Source organism: Rana temporaria, chromosome 1, assembly GCF_905171775.1.
Source record: "Rana temporaria chromosome 1, aRanTem1.1, whole genome shotgun sequence".
Lineage (NCBI taxonomy): Eukaryota > Metazoa > Chordata > Amphibia > Anura > Ranidae > Rana > Rana temporaria.
The window spans coordinates 574,840,612-574,863,444 of record NC_053489.1 but is presented as its reverse complement, the minus strand read 5'-3'; the positions used below and the strand labels follow the sequence as shown (position 1 = coordinate 574,863,444).

The 22,833-nt window shown below is 44.1% G+C and overlaps 1 protein-coding gene across 2 annotated transcripts in view; it reads right to left on the bottom strand.

Annotated features, from left to right (window-relative positions):
• Positions 1–15,204, bottom strand: part of AASDH (aminoadipate-semialdehyde dehydrogenase) — a 45,783-nt gene extending 30,579 nt beyond the window's left edge. Inside the window, exons 1-5 of one of the 2 annotated variants that reach the window (XM_040334700.1) lie at positions 15,082–15,204; positions 13,161–13,337; positions 11,260–11,514; positions 6,572–6,692; positions 1,699–2,000 (exon numbers count right to left, since the gene is read on the bottom strand). In XM_040334700.1, the coding sequence (XP_040190634.1) occupies positions 1,699–2,000; positions 6,572–6,692; positions 11,260–11,514; positions 13,161–13,285 (803 nt within the window). In that variant the 5' untranslated portion in view covers positions 13,286–13,337; positions 15,082–15,204. Of the gene's footprint in view, positions 1–1,698; positions 2,001–6,571; positions 6,693–11,259; positions 11,515–12,484; positions 12,562–13,160; positions 13,338–15,081 lie in introns of those variants that run through there. The other variant, XM_040334701.1, reaches the window with a different exon arrangement.
• Between the last annotated feature and the right edge of the window lie 7,629 nt (positions 15,205–22,833).

Genomic DNA, 22,833 nt, shown 5'->3' with positions numbered 1-22,833 from the left:
TTTGGAGAATGCAGACAAGTTTATGCCGTGCTTTATATTCCCACCAATCCTTGCCCTCAAAGAGCTTACAATCTAAGATCCCTATATCACATGTATACATACAGATATTAGGGCCAATTCAGACAAAAGCCAATTAATCTATCAGCAGGTCTTTGGGGTGTGGGAGAACATCGGAAACCATGGAACAAACCCACACAAGCACAGGGAGAATGTGCAAACTCCATGCAGACAGTGTGCTCTTCACAAGGCTTTGTGTTGTATGGGAGCGACAGGACCGTTATACAGCAACAGTAGACACCCCCCAGCAACAATAGATCCCCCAGCAACAATAAATCCTCCCCTGCAAAAAGGTAGAAAAAGCAGTGGAATAGATCCCCTGCAATCAGCAACAATAGACCCCCACAGCAACAACAGACCCCCTGCAACAATAGATTCTCCAGCAGCCAGCAACAATAGGCTCTCCCTCAACTGTAGATCCCTTGCAGCAACATACGACCCCCCCCCCCCCAGCAACAATATATCCCCCACCAGCAACAAAAGATCATATAGATCACCCACCAGCAACAATAGACCTCCCCAACAACAGACCCCTGGCAGCAATAGATCCCCTGCGGTAAAAGGTCCCCCAGCAACCAGCATCAATAGGCCCTCCAGCAAACCATAGCACCCCTTGCAATTAACATACATTCAGTGCTGGGGGTGCCAGAGCTGCTTTCCCCACGTTTCCGCTGAAAAAAAAAAATGGGGTATAACTCTTGCCACGCCTGCTACTTGTGTATTACCCCATCCAGTCACCATGTTCGATTAACGTGTTGGTTTCCCAAAAGAAAAAAAAAAAAAAAAAAAACAAACAAACACACATAGATCCTGTTCCCTTAAAGCTTGATTAACTGCACAGGGCTTGTGCTGTGTAATTTGGACACTTCCATCACCTGAAATACCTGGCTGATCCTGCCTGACTATACATTCCCCCTGTAAACTGACCACAGTTTATCATGGCTGCTGAGCTCTGGTCAGTTTACGTGCCTCTGTCATCCGCAGCTCTCCTCTCCCCCTAGGTGCCCCAGTGTCTGTTATAGATCTGCACCTTATATCAGAGCAACTCCCGATGCGCACGTGACTGCTTGGCTCTTTCCTCCCCGTCTATCATCAGCGGGAGTTCTTGGCCCCTCCCGCTATAGCTGTCAGCCGGGGAGAGGAGAAAGCAGAGGAGTCACGTGAGCGCCAGGAGACGCTCCGATATAAAATGTACAGATCGGCATCTTTTTTTTTAATATATATATATATATATATATATATATATATATATATATATATATATATATATATATATATATATATATATATATATATATATATATATATATATATATATATATATATATATATATATATATATATATATATATATATATATATATATATATATATATATAGCACAGACACTGGGGCACATAATGCTATTTTAAAGAGGGGATTGTATGTTTTTATTGTAGTGGCTTGGCCACTTGAAGACTCTTTTTTTTGCTCCTCCTACTCCTCCCCTGCCGCAAGTATAAAACAAGGCCTACCTAAAAAAGACAATCAAAAACATATTTTAGCTCACTTTACTAGTTGCCGACATACTGATGTCTACATGATGTATAATAGTACAAAAATAACAGATTGAATAAAAAAAAGATAGTGAATATAACTTACCCAAGATGCTGAATGTTTGGTACAATGCAGCAGTGAGGTACACTGACTATTTTAGGGTTGCCGGTGGTTCCAGAGGTGTGCAAAACATATGCCAGGCAATATCGCTCTCTGTCTAAGTACTCATCACACAGCTGTCTCGGAGGAGGGTGCAGGGCACTGTAAGTCTGACCACGGTCATCTTCAATTCTTGTATCTTTATCATTTACTTTCTCTCTTTGCAGAGCCTCAAAAATTGTGATGTTCAGATGCTGAACCTTTGAGGAATCTCTTTCGAGCCAATTCGGGAAGAGTTGTCTGAAGACCTAGCAAACAAGGAGGAGCATCATTAAGCTGGTAATCTAGCTGAACCCTGGACTAAACATTTTTATTAAATAAAAAAAAAAAACAAGAACCACATACACATTTAAAGGGTTGTAAAGCTTTGTTTTTTATTTTCTAAATGGATTCCCTTTAACCCCTTCAATACAGGGCTTTTATACCCACCTCCATACCGGGCCTATTCTGGCACTTCTCTCCTACATGTACAAATCATCATTATTTTGCTAGAAAATTACTCAGAACGCCCAAACATTATATTTTTTTTTTTTAGCAGACACCATAGGAAATAAAATGGCGGTCATTGCAACTTTTTTTTATCTTGCACGGTATTTGCGCAATAATTTTTTAAACGCCTTATTTAAAAAAAAAAAAAAAAAAGGAAGAAAGAAAGAAAAAAAAAAAGTTTTTTTGTAAAATATGTAAGATGATGTTATGCCGAGTAAATAGATACCCAACATGTCACGCTTTAAAATTGCGCACACTCATGAAATGGCGCCAAACCTTGTTACTTAAAAATCTCCATAGGCGACGCTTTGAAAAAATTTACAGGTTGCCAGTTTAGAGTTACAGAGGAGGTATAGGACTAGAATTGTTGCACACGCTCTAACGCACGCGGCGATACCTCACATATGTGGTTTGAACAACGCTTACATACGTGGGCAGGACTTGCGTGTGCATTCGCTTCTGAGCGCAAGCTACCGGGGACAGGTGCGTTTTAAATTTTTATTTTATTTTTTACACTTTTACATTTTTTTTTGATCACTTTTATTCCTATTACAAGGAATGTAAACATCCTTGTAATAGGAAAGGTGTGTGACAGGTCCTCTTAAAGGAGAGATGCGGGGTCAATAAGACCGCACATCTCACCTCCAGGCTGGAAAGCATGAGATCGTGAAAAAAAATTCACCGATCTCATGCTTACTAGCCACAATTGCGGCTTTGTTTACATTTCGGTACCCGAGCCTGACATCACATCACGCTCGGGCCTCCGACGGTCATAGAGATGACTGGTGACCATCTGGTCACCAGTCATCTCTATGCTTCCTATCCGGTGCTGGGCGATTCTTTCTCCTGGCCTCCGATGGCACGGGAGAGCCCCGGAGAAGCACTGGGAGGAACCGCCGCTATGATCATTCTTATGGTGTGCAGGATAGCCGCCGGAACACAATGATATCTGAATGATGCCTCTAGCTGCAGGCATCATTCAGATATCACCACACAAAGTACAAGACGTCATATGACGTCCACCCGGGATGGGAGATCCCCTTTGTGGACGTCATATGTCTATGTGCGGTATTGAAGTGGTTAAGCTAGTGCATTGTTGGTTCACTTACCTTTTCCTTCGATTTCCCTTCCAAATGTTTTTTTTGTTTTCTTTGTCTGAATTTCTCACTCCCTGTTCCTCCTCAGTAAGCTGTTCTGGCTGACTAACCCCCATGGATGAAGGGGGCAAGCTTACCGAGGAGAAACAGGAAGTGAGAAATTCAGACAAAGAAAAAAAAACATTTAGAAGGGAAATTGAAGGAAAAGGTGAACACACAATGCACTAGCTTAAAGGAACCTATTTAGAAAATAAAAAACAAACCTTTACAATCCCTTTAAACATAAATGTTGGCGTCTTGTGCATTTCTTCTACACCGGTGTAGTAATTCAGCACAAAACAACTTCTGCACCTGTAATAAGGACCAGTCACTGCTGCTCTCTCTTTGTGCAGGGTGTCTTGCATATGCCCCCCTTTTAGTTTTCTGCAGGCAGCCTTTAGGCAGCCACTCTTTCTCTACAAGTGTGCAAAGTTTGTTGTCTTGGGGACCTACGGCTGGAGAGCATGATTTTTCAAAGCCGGGCACCCCTTCCATTGACTCCCATGTTAAACGTCAGTCTAGGCATGGGCACAGTGAGGCATGCAGATGGACACCCTAAGCTTATACTCAAGTCAATACGTTTTCCCATTTTTTTTGTGATAAAATTAGCTGCCTCGACTTATATTTGGGTCGGTTTATACTCCAGTATATATAGTGGGGAAAATTATTTGATCCCCTGCAGATTTCGAAAATTTGCCCACTTACAAAAAAATGAAGGTTCTATGATATTTATCATCAGAGCATTTAGAATGATAAAAAGACAGAATTTCAACCAAAAATCCAGGCTAGGCCACTCCAGGACCTTAATGTGCCTCTTCTTGAGCCACTTCTTTGTTGCCTTGGCGGTATGTTTTGGGTCATTGTCATGCTAAGACTTATCCATGACCTTTCTTCAGTATTCTGGCTTGGGGGAAGAAGGTTCCCATCCAAGATTTTACACAACATGGCCCGTCCATTGGCCCCTCAATACGGATTAAGGGACCAATGGACAGGGCCATGTTGTGTAAAATTATTGCCTGTACCATTAGCAGAGAAACAGCCCCAAAGCCCAATGTTTCCATCTCTGTGCTAGTCTGTAGGGATGCTGTTCTTAGGGTCATAGTCAGCATTTTTCTTCTTCCAAACACAGCGAGTCCCCCTCCTCAAGAAGGCACATCTACAGTCATGCCGATGAACATCTAAAGAATTCAGAGTAGGATTGGGAGAGTGCTGTGGTCAGATGAGACCAAAATCGAGCTCTTTGACAATGACTTGACTCACTGTGTTTGAAGGAAGAAAAATACTGACTATGACCCCAAGAACATAACCCAGGTACCACAGAATATAAAAGAAAGTGATGAGGCCCAGAGGAACATAGAGGGATTACTTCAGAATAACAAAAAGACTCAATACTTTGGGGAAATCAGTATCGGTTCTCCTCCTCAGATATTTAAGGTTGTATTTGATACGGGATCTGCCAACCTGTGGGTACCATCTCATCATTGCTCTCCACTTTACAGTGCCTGTGAGTTACACTATTGCGGCCCTTTCTTTTATATTCTGTGGTACCTGGCATCTGCTTGGAATATGATAGTTTGGCTTATGATCGGGTGATTGGATTCTTCCGGGTCTGCAAGGATTTTTCACCCTGTGTAAAAACAAGCGTTTATGACCTCTTTTTAGTTAAAGGGTCAAATATTGTTGGTAAGGAGCCATCCTTTTTCATATCACGTCGGGTGGATTATTTGCTGTTTGGTGAAGGCTTCACTTTGATCATCTATTTCCATCACGCAACTATTTTATTATACCATCAAAGACTTTCTTTATCACTGGATTTTTTTGGCACATTTTGCACTGATTATACTCATATTTATAATTATGCATGGACGTTTTTTCTTCCTTATTTGAATAATATTATTGATGCACGATATTGTTTAATTTAAGTATATGTATAATTAAAATATTATATATATATATATATATATATATATTTTTTTTTTTTTTGTCACATATTAGCTCATCAGCGCCCCCTACCCTCACAATTTACATAAGTACCAAGTCATGTTTTACTTGGGGAGCAAAATATTTATTTTACTCACTAAACTGCAACTTAATTTATAGCATTGGTTTTAGGTCTCGATTATTTAAAATACACCTATGATAAAATTATAAACCCTTAAAATTCTTTGCAAGTAGGCAAACGTACAAAATATGCAAGGGATACAATAAATTAATTTTCCCCACTGTAAAAACATGTTAACAAATTCCACCGAAACATTTAAAAAAAAATCATAACATGCATGTGGCAAGTAAACCTAAATCCATTCTGAAACAAAAAATGAAGAAAAAGGGCCCATTGCAGCAATTTATAAAACAAAAGCAATACAAATGCATTTTGTTTCCAGTTTGCACAAGGGGTCTTAGAAAACAATGAGAATCCATTTTCTTAAAAGTAGAGGGAAAAATTGTGGGCTATTCCTCCCACATGAAACCAATAATGGGGTACAATTCCACCCACTGACACCAATGATGGGGCTTGACTCCTGCCATTGACACCAACGATGGGGCAAAGATTTCTCCCAAAGACAACACACAATTCCCTTCACCGATACCAAGACAGGGCACGATTCCTTTTACGGACACAAATAACAGAACAATTCCTTCCACTGACACCAATGATGGGTACAATTCATTCCACTGACTGCAATCATGGGTGTACAGTTCCGACAACTGATATCAGTGATGGGGGAATTATTCATTCCATTGACACCAATGATAGGGCACAATTTCTTCTACTAACACCAATGATGGGGGACTATTCTTTCCACTGACACCAATGGTGAGACTTGTCTCCCAATGATGCATACAGTACAACAGGGCACCGTTTCTCTCTGATGCAAACAATGGGACACATTTCCTCCCACTGAAGCCATTGGTGGGGCATTATTTTCTCCAATAACACAAGGAGGGGCATGACTTCCACTGAAGATGTGTCATTGTTTATTCCCACTGACCGACAGCATTTTCTACTGCCAGCCATCAACAGTCATGCCCGTCTGATGAATGATAAACATACCCTTTGTTTAAAAAGTTTGAGGACTTCTGCTTAAAATCATCAATGCATGTGCAATTTGGGAGTTGAACAGGAGAAAAGCACATCACAAATGAAGTTGAAGTGTAATTAATGTTTTATCATACTATAATTTTATGCTCACTCCAGCTTTGTTGTTTTCCACCAACATGTAGCGAATTTTACATCGTTCTGCGAGTGAAGATATGAAATTGGATGGGGCACCAGGGTCTACAGGACAATAGGCAGCTGGGACCTGGAGAATCCTACAAAAACAAAGTGAAAACAACTCAACTGAAATTATAAACCATAAAAAAAAAAATTGGATTATTAAAGTGCATCTGTGTCCAGACTATGGATATTAAAGCGGTGGTTCACCCTATAAAAAAATTCTAACACTACATCCAGCCCAGTTCTGCAAATAAAATTACACGGACCTTTTTCTTTTTGTCGCCGTAGATAGCGTTTATCATTAGAATTCACCGCGGCTTCCGGGTAGGGAATCCCGCGGGAGTGGGCGTTCCTATTGACATGCCAATTGATAGACATGCTAAACGACGGCGCATACAGCGCATCACGACTTCCCGAAAGAAGCTCGGGTCGGCTCGGCTTTATTTGGCGCCTGCGCACCGGCGCCGAATAGAGCCGAGCCGAGCTTCTTTCGGGAAGTCGTGAGGCGCTGTATGCGCCGTCGTTTAGCATGTCAATCAATTGGCATGTCAATAGGAACGCCCACTCCCGCGGGATTCCCTACCCGGAAGCCGCGCTGAATTCTAACGATAAACGCTATCGACGGCGACAAAAAAAAAAAAGAAGGTCAGTGTAATTTTATTTGCAGAACTGGGCTGGATGTAGTGTTAGAAATTTTTTATAGGGTGAACCACCGCTTTAAAGATATTTACATATTTTAAACAAGCAGCAAAAGTACATTGAAACAACCCATTACTTGCCTCCCTAGCTGCATGTACAAGGAAGTAATTCAAGCTAAAGTTGTTTTTGTAGGTTTTATATTAATACAATTATTATTATCATTATTCTGGATTTATATAACACCAACAGTTTACGCAGCGCTTTACAATATAAAAGGGAGACAATACAGTTATAATACAAGAGGGTTAAGAGGGCCCTGCTCAGAAGAGCTTACAATCTAATAGGGTGGGGCAGGTGGTACAATAGGTTGTAACTGTGGGGAACGAGCTGATGGAAGTGGTAAAAGATTAGTTGGAGGTGCGATGGGCTTCCCTAAAGAGATGCATTTTCAGGGATCGCCTGAAGGTAGCAAGAGAAGGGGGATAGCCAGACAGGTTGAGGTAGCGATTTCCAGAAAATGGGAGAGGCGCTGGAGAAATCCTGGAGACAAGCATTGGAGGAGGAGATGAGGGAGCTTGAGAGTAGGAGGTCTTGGGAAGAGTGGAGAGGACGGTTTTGGCGATATAGCTCAGGGCAGTGTTGTGAATGGCTTTGTAATTTGTGGTTAGTATTTTTATTTTAATTCACCGGGCAATTGGGAGCCAGTGTAGGGATTGGAGGAGAGGATTGGCACTGACGCTGAATGGTGGGTAAGGTGGATAAGCCTGGCAGCAGCATTCATGATAGGCCAATGAGAAGGGAGTTGCAATAGTCAAGGCAAGAGATAACAAGAGAGTGAATGAGGAGCTTGGTGGTTTCATTTGTTAAAAAGGGGTGAAATTTAGAGACGTTACGGGGGTGAACTCTACAAACTTTTGACAACGATTGGATTCAAGTCTGAAAGGATTGGATACAAGTCAGAGTCTAGGATTACACCTAGTACGGGAAAAGGGAGTAGCCGCTCCAGGTGGGAACCCAGATGAATATCCTCCGTTGCAGACAACTCAGGTGCAGGCAATGCACTTAGCAAAGCAGGAACAAAGATTGTCTCTGGACAGCCGCACTCTGAGCAAATTGTAGCCTTTTATTAAAAGAAGGACAGCACTACAAGTCACAGCAAAATAAAACCTGACCACTGACGCGTTTCGCACTGAAACTAGTGCTTAGTCATAGCTAAAGACTAAGCACTAGTTTCAGTGCGAAAAGCGTCAGCAGTCAGGTTTTATTTTATTTTGCTGTGACTTGTAGTGCTGTCCTTCTTTTAATAAAAGGCTACAATTTGTTCAGAGTGCGGCTGTCCAGAGACAATCTTTGTTCCTGTATTACACCTGGTACCCTGACATGAGGGAAGGGACTGATGGTTGCAATTGTTGATTTTGATGGAAAAGTCGCGGGCGGAGGGGGACACAGGCATAATAATAGCTTGGTTTTAGAAAGATTTCCTTTCAGGAAGTTGTGCAACATCCATGCCGATATGTCTATTAGCAATACGAGAGGAGACTGAAGGAGTGAAGTGAGGAGTAGACAGATAGATTTGAGTGTCATTGGCGTATAAGTGGCATTGGAAGCCATGGGCGGTTATCAAGTGACCAAGGGAGGAGGTGTAGATAGAGAAGAGAAGGGGTCCAAGAACAGCGCCTTAGGGGACCCCCATCGAAAGGGAGAGGAGGAGGCTATTTTTAGCCTGAAAAGTGAAAATGAATGCAGTCACCACATCTAAGGACTGGTAAGCTTTTTTTTTTTTTAGATACACTAAGTTTTTTTTTTTTAAATAGGGCACTTCCAAGATGTCCTTTTATAATTTTTTACACTTCTCATTGGCAATATATTTTGTGGTGTTTACCCAATTCAACTGCACAAGATCCTCACGGCTTGAATTCCTAAATACGAATCTTCAGTAAAAATAAATCTGCTGTGAAAATTAAAACCTTGAAACGCACACACCCTAAATGTATTTTTAGTGCCACCCATCAGGCCCTTTATCGCTGCTGTGGTTTATTCAAAATCCAAGTACCACAGGGCATTAGGGACCTGTGCTATGCCCCCTACAATGCAGCGCTTGGGGCCTGATGAGTGGACAATTACTAGGTCCCTGTATAAATCACACAAGGGCCAGGGGGCATAACATTGTGTGCGCAACTATCGACAATACTTGTTTATTTTACCCAACATTTCATATTCCGGATATGTGTCTGCTGTACCATGTACCCTGTTCTCTTCGTATTGCATTCCTTTGTGCAAGATCCCTGGTTCCTGCCAGTCCTTTTGCTTTCCTATTCAAAACTGACCACACCAAGCAGGGAAACACACCGTGGTCAGTTCTCAAGCTACGCCGGAACTCAGCCTGCTCTCCTCCAATGATCAGGCTACCCCTGACAGTGCCGCCCCCCCCGAACAGCCATTTACTGGGAAGATCAGTGGGATGCCGTTTCTCATCTCCTCCTCTAGCTCTTATGCAGCTAGGAACAGATGGATTGTGATCATCCAAAAAAAAAGTATTTATAATGTTTTTCTTTATATCTAGACACAAATGTTTTGCCTTTCATTTCAATTTTAACTGAATGTGTTGTTTTACAAGGTGATCGTTTACAATCACTTTAACATTGTGATCAACTGTCAGGGACATTTTGCATGTGGGTATTGAAGTGGTGGGTATTTAAAGTAGTTCTAAATCAAAATGTTTTTTTTTTTTTCTTAATGCCTAGAGCATTAAGGTAAAAAAGGCCACAGCCCTAAACACTTACCTGGTTCCTCTTACCAATCCAGAGCTGTCCTGTCTACATCACTGCTCCTCCACTTCCTGTCCTCGAAGGTAAGCCAAGCGATTGGCTCCTGATGCTGTCAGTCAAACTCCTGCGAGGAGGGAGTGAGGGGCGTGGTTACAAGCGCTGTGTGTGTCTATGGACACACAGAGCCTAGACTGGGAACTTTCCCACACAGGTGCCCCCTTAGCACATGACTTGCTGAGGGCGCACCCGTGGGAAGGACAGCGCCAGTGGAGCACTCCAGAAGAGGAGTTAGGGAACAGCTTCATGCTATATCATTGTACAGAGCTGCAGGTACGTATAACATGTTTTTCTTTAAAAAAAAAAAGTTTACCTTTAGTATCACTTTAAGGCACAGGTGTCAAACACAAGGTCCGCGGGCCGAATCCGGCCCTCCGGGCTATTTTACGTGGCCCTCGCACTTCTCCTGCAGCTGCCAGAGAGCTCCAGCCCACCTCTGGTCCTCCTCCAGCCCCTTACTTTCTGCTTTCAAGCAATGCATCCAGCTTCTTCCCAGCAGTAGAAAAAGGTAAGGGGGTTGCACTGTGACGTAAGAGAGAGTGGGGGACTCAACTTCTAAAGCTGGGGTGGCTCTTGACATCTAATGTAAGGGGGGGAGGGGGATGCGCTGGACATCTAATCTTACAGATACAACCGGCCTATTTGAGGGCAATCATAATGCTGATTCGGCCCATGATGAAATGGAGTTTGACACCCTTGCTTCAAGTTAGACACTAAAGGGTATCTTATGACAGGTTTGCTTTAACTGAAGAGTTTTCACCTCAGCTTGAAGCTCAACTCCAGGCACAAGAAAGAAAATACCAACCCCCCCCCCCCCCCCATACACACACACCCTCCCTCAATCTGTGCGACTGGTTCCCCTGCAGCCTCTATTGTGCTCCCTGCATCAGTCATACGCTTGCCTTCTGCACATACAATGCAGGACTAATAGTCCAATATTGTACGCAAAGACACAAAAGGAACCGCCCAGAGCCCAGAACATCGGAGAATAGGATAGTACCAAACCATCTCGAAGCGAGAAGGGTAAAGCAGCAAATACAGCCTCTTTCTCTACAGCATACAGCTAATGAGCATGTAACTCTTGCAGTGCAGTGGGGGGGGGGGGGCACTTCAAGGGTATGTATATTTTTTTAGAAGTGGGCATTAAAACTCTTCTCCAATAACAACTGTAGCTCAAAAATGCCAGAGGCAAACTCACCCTAAAATCCATGACGGCAGCTGTATACCTGGTTGACAGAAGAGCCCAATCACACAATTTTGCAAACCATTAAGCAGAGATTTAAGGAAACAAGTAAGCTCTTCTGCTAGCTGCATCATCTCCCCATAGGTGTAGAATGTAGGTGGCCCATCGTACGTTTGGAAACATACAGCTTTTCTGTTCTTATAAACAGCCGCCGCCGTTATCACCATTTTATGCAGCGAGTCTTCCATTTGAATGTTGGAGCTGAAGAACCTAGCGAAAAGGAAAAGATACAGGATTTGTTATTGATACTGGAAAACTGACGCTTACACTGTATGTTCAGATTGAGGACAAAAACCAAATCATAAGACGCAACGGAGACTTAAAGTGAGAACATGTGTATTAGTCTTTGATTGGCGGAGGCGTCCACACTCCGAAGGACGACACCTGTATAGAGTGCTTTTAACTGTGCACATGTGGAGTAGACATGAATGTTTTTTTAAATGTTTAAATAAGTTTTACTTTTCCTTGTTAATATATGTTTTATTGGATGACACGAGTATACAGGAATACTTCTGCAAACAGAAGACATTACAAGGGCTAAAGTTATGACATTACAGCCTACCCCTCCCTTTTCTTTACCCGCCCACGCCCTCCGCTTCCTATCCTTTACCCTCCCTCCCACAACCCTTATCTCCTGTTTACCCCCTTTCCTTCACCATTATCCCTCCGAGTCATTTTGTCTTGTGTGCTAGCTCCTTATATGGCCCCACAATATATAAATTACATTTCCTTTATATATTTTCAGTCCATCAGGCTAGCCTCCTGTGTCCACCCCATGGGATCACTCGTTTAGGGTGTCTCAATTGCTGCCTATGAGGGCCTTCATTGGTGAGTCACGCTGGCTTTTTCTAATACTCCAAAGAATATATGCTATTGGTAGTTTACGACATTATTGTAATATAACTTTTCCTGACATAACTATGACATTGTATTCTCCTTTAGATGTACTTGGTTGACTCCTCCTGAAGAAGCGACATTGCCTGCGAAACATGTAGAGGACCACATCTATATCTACATCACTGCGCTACTACATATCTGTGGGGCCCTTTTGCTTTAAAGTGTGAACCCAATGAGATTTGTTGCAACAGTTTCATTGTTGCTTTTGTATTTTTGTATCACTTGTAATAAATGCAATTTATAATTATTTTACTTAATTTCTGGGTACCGAGATAGTCCTTACCATCATTGGCGTCTTAGGGTAATACTTGGAGTAGCCCTTGACAAATTCCTTTCCCTCTCCACAAAACAGCTTACACTCTAAAAGGTGAAGGGATAAAAAAAAAAAAGCAAAAAAGCAAGGAGAAATTTGTCATCTATGGACCCGAATGCAAAAATCTTTATCCTTTCCAGGTAACAAATAGGGTACAAACGAAAATCTCAGACAGGCATTGGTCCCATGCTACATCTACACACATACACAGAAAACAGAGCGATCAAGGACCGCAGATCACTCCGTTTTTGGTCTTCTGGTGATATGTGCTCTGCCCCTCCAGCGCTCACTGGAGCACCAGGCTGGGGAGGAGGCAAAAGCGCCTGGCTCAGCCTCTCAGATACGAGCTGAGAGGCTGAGACAGCTGCTGCTCAGGCATTTGGGTGGATCCCAACAGTAAAGTCGGGATCTTTCCAGAGCCTAGACCAGCTGAGTGACATCAGCCGACAAAAGACTTTAGCCCACTGTCAGCTGAATGTGGGTCACAAGAGTGCAGAATGAACTGCACTCCTGTGACCCACAGAAAAAGGCCAAAAGATATTTGGCCCTACTTCTCCTTTAAAAACTGCTTCTTACCTTTTTACATGCTTAAAAATCCTAGCCAACTTTCCTCTACTACATAATATTAAAGTGGAACTATACCCACCTCCACTCCAGGAATGCAGCCCTTTGCCACCCACTGACGTGTTCAATCTCTCTTCTTCTGGGCTCTGGCTGTTTTGATTGGCAGGGTCGGGATGAGGTCACTTCTGTGCATGTGCAGGAATTCATTCATCTTGACAGATGCCGAAATTGTACACCGAGAACAAGCAGGTAGGAATCCCTTAATGCAGAAAAGACATACCGTAGTAAGTAATGAGACAGTATGCAGTGCTGTAAAAGCATTGCATCCATGATCAGCAGATCATGGGTGCAATGTCAGGCCCCTGCAGACTGTCATTAGAGCTGTCTGCCAGTATCTCCGATATGGGCAGACAGTTACTGAATTGCAGGGAGATCAATAAACTAACAGAGTGCTTACCATCACCCTGGTAGTTCATTGAGAACTACAAGCCGCCGGCCGCAATGGCTAATGGTAGCTGTGATTAATTAATTCACAGTAAGCTATGAATGAATGAATGACGTGGCTGTGTGGGTGGAGCCCATCACACCTGTGCCGTTTTTCATTTGTGACAGCAGGCGTGATGAGAAGACCCCTAGCCCGCTCTCACCCTTTTGGGAATTGGGTCACAGGAGTGGCAGGTGATTTAGTAACATGTTACACCCTAGATATGGGTGTATTATGTAACATTGACCTTTATCCAAAAAAGTATCCTTTAAGCCTTTATGCATCACACAACTTGCATGTTTTGCCTCATAAAATACTTTTAAAAATTAACTGGATGACATGTACATTGCTAAAAATGGATTGTCCTAAATAACTTGCATGCTTTTTCCCCTCATAAAATACTATATTTAACTTTTTTTTCTCAGTGATGCTGATCTCCTCCAGCCTCTTTAAATCACTTCACATGTACCTTTTCTCACCACTATTACTGATAAGTGCATTGCACATGTACAGTTTACCTTTTGGGTCTTCTTTCCCAGGTGTCATACACCGTGTGTATACAGCAGACATCCACCACTAGTGAATCTTTATGATGCCGGAGTGGGTGCCTGCTATGTACACACTGTGCGCGACAGCCAAAAAAGAAGATCCCAAAGTTAAGCTGCACACGTGCAATACATTTATCAGTAGGGATGAGCTCAGGTGTGTTTGGATCCTAGCGACAACCCACCTGTGCAATCCCACCAGGAAGCCATTACTGCAAACCGCCAATTATAGGCAGCGGGGCACTTCCCAGCCCGCAGCTGCACATATGCACGCCCTGACTAGGCTGCTCATGATTGGCAGTGTGCAGTGACGGCTTCCAGGCAGGATTGCTCAGGTGGGTTGGGACTAGTATCCAAACACGCCTGAGCCCATATTAATCAGAGATAGCGGAGCTTGGATTTCATGTATTGGGGGTTGAAAGGTGAAAACACCAGAAATTCAAGGTGGACACGGAGGGAGGATTTATAGAAAATTGGTAACGTGACATACTCCAGCACCTTCCCGAACCCCCCCCCCCCCCTGATTTTCCCCTCCCTGTGACAGCAGGCAGAGGTTCTTCTCCCCACACCCACTGTCACATACAAAAAACAGCGTGTCTGTGTGGGGGCTCCACCCGCACAGCCACATCATTCATTCACAGGAATCTGCCACCACGGACGATGGACCTGTAGTTTCAGTGGGCTGCTGATGAGCTCCCTCATAGTCCACGGTTATGTCCAACAGAAAGCCTGTACAGAGGTCCAGGCAGAAAGCCGGAGGACATGTCTGCAGGAGCCCACCACCCACTGATCGCAGGTGCAACGTTCTGCAGGATCCAGTGCAAGAAACAATAAATACACTTCTTTTCCCCCATGCAAAAATATGAGCATTTACAAGTTTTTTGCAGAAAGGTGAACTTATCCTTTAAATACAACAGATACAAGTTTACAAACTGCAAGCAGACACTCCTAGATGTTTGAGCCTTTTATATTACCTTCTCTGCAAGAGGCACCCCAATTGTAATATTTCCAAGCAGCATTCCATTATAATTCAACACTTATCAGGCCTGGCAGGTACACCTCACTCCATCCATCAGTCACAATACTTCCCATGCCTCTCGGTATCGTGCATTGAACGCATGCGCAGTCACTTCACTTCCTGTCTTTGACACGCACAGGGACCGAAAATGACCTCTCTCTGCAGAACGCTGCTTTGCTTCTATGGTAACTGAGTGTTTCTACCAATCGCCGTGCGCGCGTATTGATGATGTCAGGGCCAGAGCGGAAGCTGTACCCACATTGTCACTGTGCACTGCAACCTAAGCTGACACTTCACCAGCAGTCTGTAACATGAATTTCCAAAGCACGACCCACACAGCGCGGGAAATCTACCTTTAATCCCTGCACACAATAATCACAGGAGCTTTTCTGGTCCTCAAGTCCACTCAGCAATACGAGTTATACAATCTCCACATAACCTCTTCACTTCCCTGTCTCTATAGGAGCCAAGCCTCGTTCTGACATCCTGCCCCAGGTCACATGATGGCTGCACTTTCTTGTTCCACTACAAAGCCAAGCCTCATTCTGAGATCCAATCCAGGGTGACAGGACCACTGATCTTTGTAAATGAGCATAGCTCCCAACTGTCCCTGATTTGGAACAAAGTCCCTCTGTCCCTCTTACCTCCTCACGTGTCCCTTATTTTTGTCCGATCTATATAGTTGTATATAAAACACACTACTTATCTATCAAATAGTGTTCCCCAGTGCTAAGCCTTTCATCTAAACTCTAAATTGCTGCATTTGTACATTTCAAAAGCCAATACTGTATAAGCAATAGTAGTGGTAAAAAAAAGCACTTGTGGGTTTAGCCAATCATTTTTGTTTTGTACATTTCTCATTTAGGAGGGGTGTGTCCTAATACTACATACATGCCTCAAAAAGATATGCATTAAGGCAGTAATGGCAAACCTCTGCACCCCAGATGTTTTGGAACTACATTTCCCATGATGCTCATGCACTCTGCAGTATAGGTGAGCATCATGGGAAATGTAGTTCCAAAACATCTGGGGTGCCAAGGTTCACCATCACTGCATTAGGGGGTGCTCAACTTTTTGAAGAGCGCGGGCCACTTAAGTGACTTGGTAACTGGTCGAAGGCCACAGCTAAATGAAATAGTTCAGATTTTAGAATTGTTTATTTTGAATAGCATAATGGAGAGTTTTGACTACTTGCCACCCGCGCTATAACCAAAAGATGGCTACAGCACGGGCCTTAATTGCCAGGAGGGTGTCCATGGACGCTGTCTGCTCGTCTATGAGACTCGGCTGATCACAGATCCGAGTAGGGGGTCAGCTGTCAGCCAATGTAAACACGCAGCTCCCGGTTCTTTCAGGGGAGAAATGACTGATCGTATGTTCATACAATGTATGAACAGCGATCTGTCATTTCCCCTAGTAAGTCCCATCCCCCCTTCAGTTAGAACACAGAGGGAACACAATTAACCCCTTGATCGCCCCTAGTGTCAAACCCTTCCCTGCCAGTGACATTTTTACAGTATCAGTGCATTTTATAGCACTGATCGCTGTACAATTGTTAATGGTCCCAAAAATGTGTCAAGTGTCGGATCTGTCCGCCATAATGTCGCAGTCCCGATAAAAATCGCCGATCTCCGCCATTACTAGTAAAAAAATTTTTTTAATAAGAATGCCATAATTCTATTCCCTATTTTGTAGACGCTATAACTTTTGCGCAAACCAATCAATATACGCGTATTGCGATTTTATTTTTATTTTTTAATTGGGATATTTATTATAGCAAAAAGTCGGAATTCGATTTTTTTTTTTCGAATTCCGATCGAATTTCGTCCGCAGGTTTTCGATTTGGAATTCGAAAAAATTTTTTTTTTTTTTTTTTTTTTGAATTTCGATCGAATTTCATCCGCGGGTTTTCGAAAAAATTTTTTTTTTTTTTTTTTTGAATTTCGATCGAATTTCATCCGCGGGTTTTCGATTTGGAATTCGAAAAAAATGTTTTTTTTTTTTTTTTTTTGAATTTCGATCGAATTTCGTCCGCGGGTTTTCGATTTGGAATTCGAATTTTTTTTTTTTTTTTTTTTTCGAATTCCGAAATTATATTTGAAAAGAGACTATTTGTTGTCGAATCCAGTCGAAATACTTTCGAATTCGACCGGATTTTTCGAAATTCGGTCGAAAACGAACGAATTCCAAAAACGGTCAAAATATTTTCGAATTCGACCGGATTTTTCGAAATTCGGTCGAAAACGAACGAGTTCCGAAAACGAATTTAACACATGTAACGAACCTAACTTAACGAAATTAATTAAATAACGAATTAAAACGAAACAAAATAAAATTTTCCCTTTTGCACATGCCTACTGTTTTTGAAATCTGAACGGGGTCGTGGTTGAGTTCCTGCACCTATTTTCTGAGAAAAAAATCTCTGGCTGGGTCTATAGCTTCAAGTGTGTGGAGATTGCATACAAAACACTGCTACCACTAGGTTATCAAACCAGCTTCCAAAGCCAAAGCATTATCAAGCTAAAGAATCAGAGATCTACACATCACTAGCGAAGCATTGGAGAGTTTTCCAAAATCAAACAGCGCAAAACTGTGGTTATTGCAGAGTGATAATGTACGCTGTTGTTTTTTTTTATTACCATTTCGATGATTGGTTTTAAATATATGGATCTCGTATTTTGTGGAGATTGCACTTGACTTCCGCAGCCAGTTGTACTCAGGGAAATCGCTTATTGGCTGCTCATTATTGTTCCTCTGCGACCAGACCATACTAGATCACCTCTGCGTCACTTCCGGTGTAGTGTCACCGTTTGCTCCCTATCGCAGAATGCAGCCTAAGTCACGTGGCGTCGAACTGCGCATGCGCAATGCGTTCCAACGCCAAATGTGATGAGTTCCAGGGGATTCACGACACTACCGTTCAGTGAACCCATCACAATTTGTGACGGAAGTGACGAGGAAGCATACACAGAGCGGGGGGGGGGGGGGGGGGGCCGGAGAGAAAGACATACAGATGTAATGAGAACCATACAAAGAGCGGGGGGGGCGGGAAAAAAAGAGACATGCAGATATAATGAGAACGACACACGGAGCGGGGGGGAGAGATAAAGAGACATGCAGATACAGTATGGTTCTCATTACATCTGTATGTCTTTCTCTCCCGCCCCCCCCGCTCTGTGTATGGTTCTCATTACATCTGTATGTCTCTTTCTCTCCCGCCCCCCCGCTCTGTGTATGGTTCTCATTATATCTGTATGTCTCTTTCTCTCCCGCCCCCCCGCTCTGTGTATGGTTCTCATTACATCTGTATGTCTCTTTCTCTCCCGCACCCCCCCCCCCGCCGCTGCTCTGTGTATGGTTTCTCGTCACTTCCGTGACGAGGAACGCATTGCGCATGCGCAGTTGGCCGCCACGTGACTTCCGCAGCATTCTGTGATAGGGAGCAGAATATGACACTGCACCGGCACCTACTCTGCACCCCCTGCTGTCTTCTGGGAGGCACACAGCTGCCAGAACACAGCGGGGACCAGTAAAGTGCTGCGCGACTCGCGAATGCGCAGTAGGGAACCCGGGAAGTGAAGCCGCAACGCTTCATTTCCTGGTTCCCTCACCGAGGATGGCGGCGGGGGCACCTGAGAGCCGAGCATTTGCTCGGTCTCGGCTGTCGACATTGCGGGCACCGTGGACAGGTAAGTGTCTATATATTAAAAGTCAGCAGCTGCTGTATTTGTAGCTGCTGGCTTTTAATGTTTTTTTTTTTTTTTTAAGTGGGTACTCCGCTTTAATGATCTGCTATTGCTAATAGACACTTGCTCTGTTTTTTTCTGCAAAACAAAAAGGCTGAGATATGTATGGTGCATTGCTACCATCATGTGGCTGAGGGAGAATTGCACACATCTGTCCTTGTATTGCAAACACTCTTGTGTACGCAACTGTGTGTTCTTTGGGTTTGTGGTCCTGGAAGTGTTTTACTGACAAAATCAACAGGTGAACAAAAAAAAAGCTTGAAACAAGAAAATGAATGCAGCCCCTCGTCTTAGGACAAGTAGTTTTTGGATTAAAGCGGATCTTTCATACATTTTTTAAACTTTCCATCTTTGGATAGTAAAACATTTTTTTTTCTGCCTGTAAATACCTTATACAGCCCACTTTCTGTTTCTTGTCTGGTAAAAAGCCTAGGCTTATGACATCATGCACAGCTCTTTCTTGAGTTTGCCAGGAAGGGGAGAGGGGGTTGAGTCATAAAAGGGCCAATGAGAGCTGCAGAGCTGGAGCTGTGTGTCTGTAAATCCAGGAAGTGAACAGGCAGCAGCTTCAGTTGCCCACAGTTAAAATGGCTGCAGCCAGACTTAGTGGAGGGAGATTTCTGCAGCATATTTGGCAAGTACAGAATCACAGTATATATAAAATAATATGCAAAGTGGTTGGAGGGAAGCTTCAGAATGGAAAAGATGTTTGTATTACAAATTATGTGAGCAGACTGCAGTTCCTCTTTAAGTTACACTTTGAAGATCTAGGTTCCAGAGCAATATCATACACCATTTTGAAATAGTGCTTGGGAAAATAGAACACTTCTTGATCATGAAAAGTTTATTTGATCCAGAAAGAATCTAACCTGTTAAACCCTAGGAATACGTCCTTGTGTGTTCTTAGAAAATGTGTGGGGTCCTCATTTACATAACTAAACATTATGGAGATTCGTCCTTTACCACTTAAGACCCGGACCTTTAGGCAGCTAAAGGACCCGGACAGTTTTTGTGATTTGGCACTGCATCGCATTAACTGACAATTGCGCAGTCGTGCCACGTGGCTCCCCAACAAAATTGGCGTCCTTTTTTTCCCACAAATAGAGCTTTCTTTTGGTGGTATTTGATCACCTCTGCGGTTTTTATTTTTTGCGATATAAACAAAAATAGAGCGACAATTTTGAAAAAAATTCAATATTTTTTTCTATAATAAATATCCCCCAAAAATATATAAAACATTATTTTTTTTTCTCAGTTTAGGCCGATACGTATTCTTCTACCTATTTTTCGTAAAAAAAAAAATCGCAATAAGCGTTTATCGATTGGTTTGCGCAAAATTTATAGCGTTTACAAAAAAAGGGATAGTTTTATTGCATTTTTATTATTTATTTTTTTTACTACTAATGGCGGCGATCAGCGTTTTTTTTTTGTGACTGTGACATTAGGGCGGACACTCCGGACAATTTTGACACATTTTTGGGACCATTGTCATTTTCACAGCACAAAAAATGCATTGTTTACTGTGAAAATGACAATTGCAGTTTGGGAGTTAACCCCAAGGGGGCGCTGAAGGGTGTGACCTCATTTGTTGGGTTGGGTTGGCTGTGGTGAGGGAGAGTTTGGTTGCAGTGTGTGTGGGAGGGTTGGGTTGGCTGTGGTGAGGGAGAGTTTGGTTGCAGTGTGTGTGCGGAGGTTGGTTTGGCCGTGGTCAGAGAGAGTTTGGTTGCAGTGTGTGTGGGACGGTTGGGTTGGCTGTGGTCAGGGGGAGTTTGGTTGCAGTGTGTGTGGGAAGGTTGGTTTGGCCGTGGTCAGGGAGAGTTTGGTTGCAGTGTGTGTGTGTGTGAAGGTTGGGTTGGCCGTAGGGTTGCCACCTCATCCCTTTAAAACCGAAAACATATTAATTACACAGGTTCTCTGGCTGATTAAGGTGCTAATTAAACTCACTTGGTTCCTTATCAACATTTAATTAGCCCCAGAACCTGTGTAATTACTATGTGTTCGGGTTTAAAGGGATGAGGTGGCAACCCTAGTTGGCCGTGGTCAGGGAGAGTTTGGTTTGGCTGTGCTCAGGGTGAGTTTGGTTTGGCAGCCTGTGGTCAGGGTGAAGTGTGTGTGAAGGTTGGTTTGGCTGTGCTGTGGTCAGGGTGAGTTTGGTTGCTATGTGTGTGTGTGAAGGTTGGGTTGGCCGTGGTCAGGGAGAGTTTGGTTGCAGTGTGTGTGGGAAGGTTGGGTTGGCCGTGGTCAGGGAGAGTTTGGTTGCAGTGTGTGTGGGAAGGTTGGTTTGGCTGTGCTGTGGTCAGGGTGAGTTTGGTTTGGTGTGGCTGTGGTCAGGGCGAAGTGTGTGTGGGAAGGTTGGGTTGGCTGTGGCCAGGATGAGTTTGGTTGCAGTGTGTGTGGGAAGGTTGGTTTGGCCGTGGTCAGAGAGAGTTTGGTTGCAGTGTGTTTGGGAAGGTTGGTTTGGCCGTGGTCAGGGGGAGTTTGGTTGCCGTGTGTGTGTGGGAAAGTTGGGTTGGCCGTGGTCAGGGAGGGTTTCGTTGCAGTGTGTGTGTGGGGAGGTTGGTTTGGCCGTGGTCAGAGAGTTTGGTTGCAGTGTGTGTGTGTGTGTGAAGGTTGGGTTGGCCGTGGTCAGGGAGAGTTTGGTTTGGCAGCCTGTGGTCAGGGTGAAGTGTGTGTGGGAAGGTTGGTTTGGCTGTGCTGTGGTCAGGGTGAGTTTGGTTGCAGTGTGTGTGGGAAAGTTGGTTTAGCTGTGCTGTAGTCAGGGTGAGTTTGGTTTGGTGTGGCTGTTGTCAGGGTGAAGTGTGTGTGTGTGGGAAGGTTGGGTTGGCTGTGGCCAGGATGAGTTTGGTTGCAGTGTGTGTGGGAGGGTTGGGTTGGCTGTGGTCAGGGTGAGTTTGGTTGCAGTGTGTGTGGGAGGGTTGGGTTGGCTGTGGTCAGGGTGAGTTTGGTTGCAGTGTGTGTGGGAGGGTTGGGTTGGCTGTGGTCAGGGTGAGTTTGGTTGCAGTGTGTGTGGGAAGGTTGGGTTGGCTGTGGTCAGGGTGAGTTTGGTTGCAGTGTGTGTGGGAAGGTTGGGTTGGCCGTGGTCAGGGAGAGTTTGGTTGCAGTGTGTGTGGGAAGGTTGGGTTGGCTGTGGTCCGGGTGAAGTGTGTGTGTGTGGGAAGGTTGGGTTGGCAGTGGCCAGGATGAGTTTGGTTTGGCAGCCTGTGGTCAGGGTGAAGTGTGTGTGGGAAGGTTGGTTTGTTTGGCTGTGGTCAGGGTGAGTTTGGTTGGAGTGTGTGTGGGAATGTTGGGATGGCTGTGGTCAGGGTGAGTTTGGTTGCAAGTGTGTGTGGGAAGGTTGGTTTGGCTGTGCTGTGGTCAGGGTGAAGTGTGTGGGAAGGTTGGGTTGGCTGTGGTCAGTGTGTGTGGGAAGGTTGGGTTGTCTGTGGGTGAGTTTGGTAGCCTGTGGTCAGTGTGTGTGGGAAGGTTGGGTTGGCTGTGGGTGAGTTTGGTAGCCTGTGGTCAGTGTGTGTGGGAAGGTTGGGTTGGCTGTGGTCAGGGTGAAGTGTGGGAAGGTTGGTTTGTTTGGCTGTGGTCAGGGTGAGTTTGGTTGGAGTGTGTGTGTGTGGGAATGTTGGGTTGGCTGTGGTCAGGGTGAAGTGTGTGTGGGAAGATTGGGTTGGCTGTGGGTGAGTTTGGTTTGGTAGCCTGCGGTCAGTGTGTGTGGAAAGGTTGGGTTGGCTGTGGTCAGTGTGTGTGGGAAGGTTGGGTTGGCTGTGGGTGAGTTTGGTTTGGTAGCCTGCGGTCAGTGTGTGTGGGAAGGTTGGGTTGGCTGTGGTCAGTGTGTGTGGGAAGGTTGGGTTGGCTGTGGGTGAGTTTGGTAGCCTGTGGTCAGTGTGTGTGGGAAGGTTGGGTTGGCTGCGGTCAGTGTGTGTGGGAAGGTTGGGTTGGCTGCGGTCAGTGTGTGTGGGAAGGTTGGGTTGGCT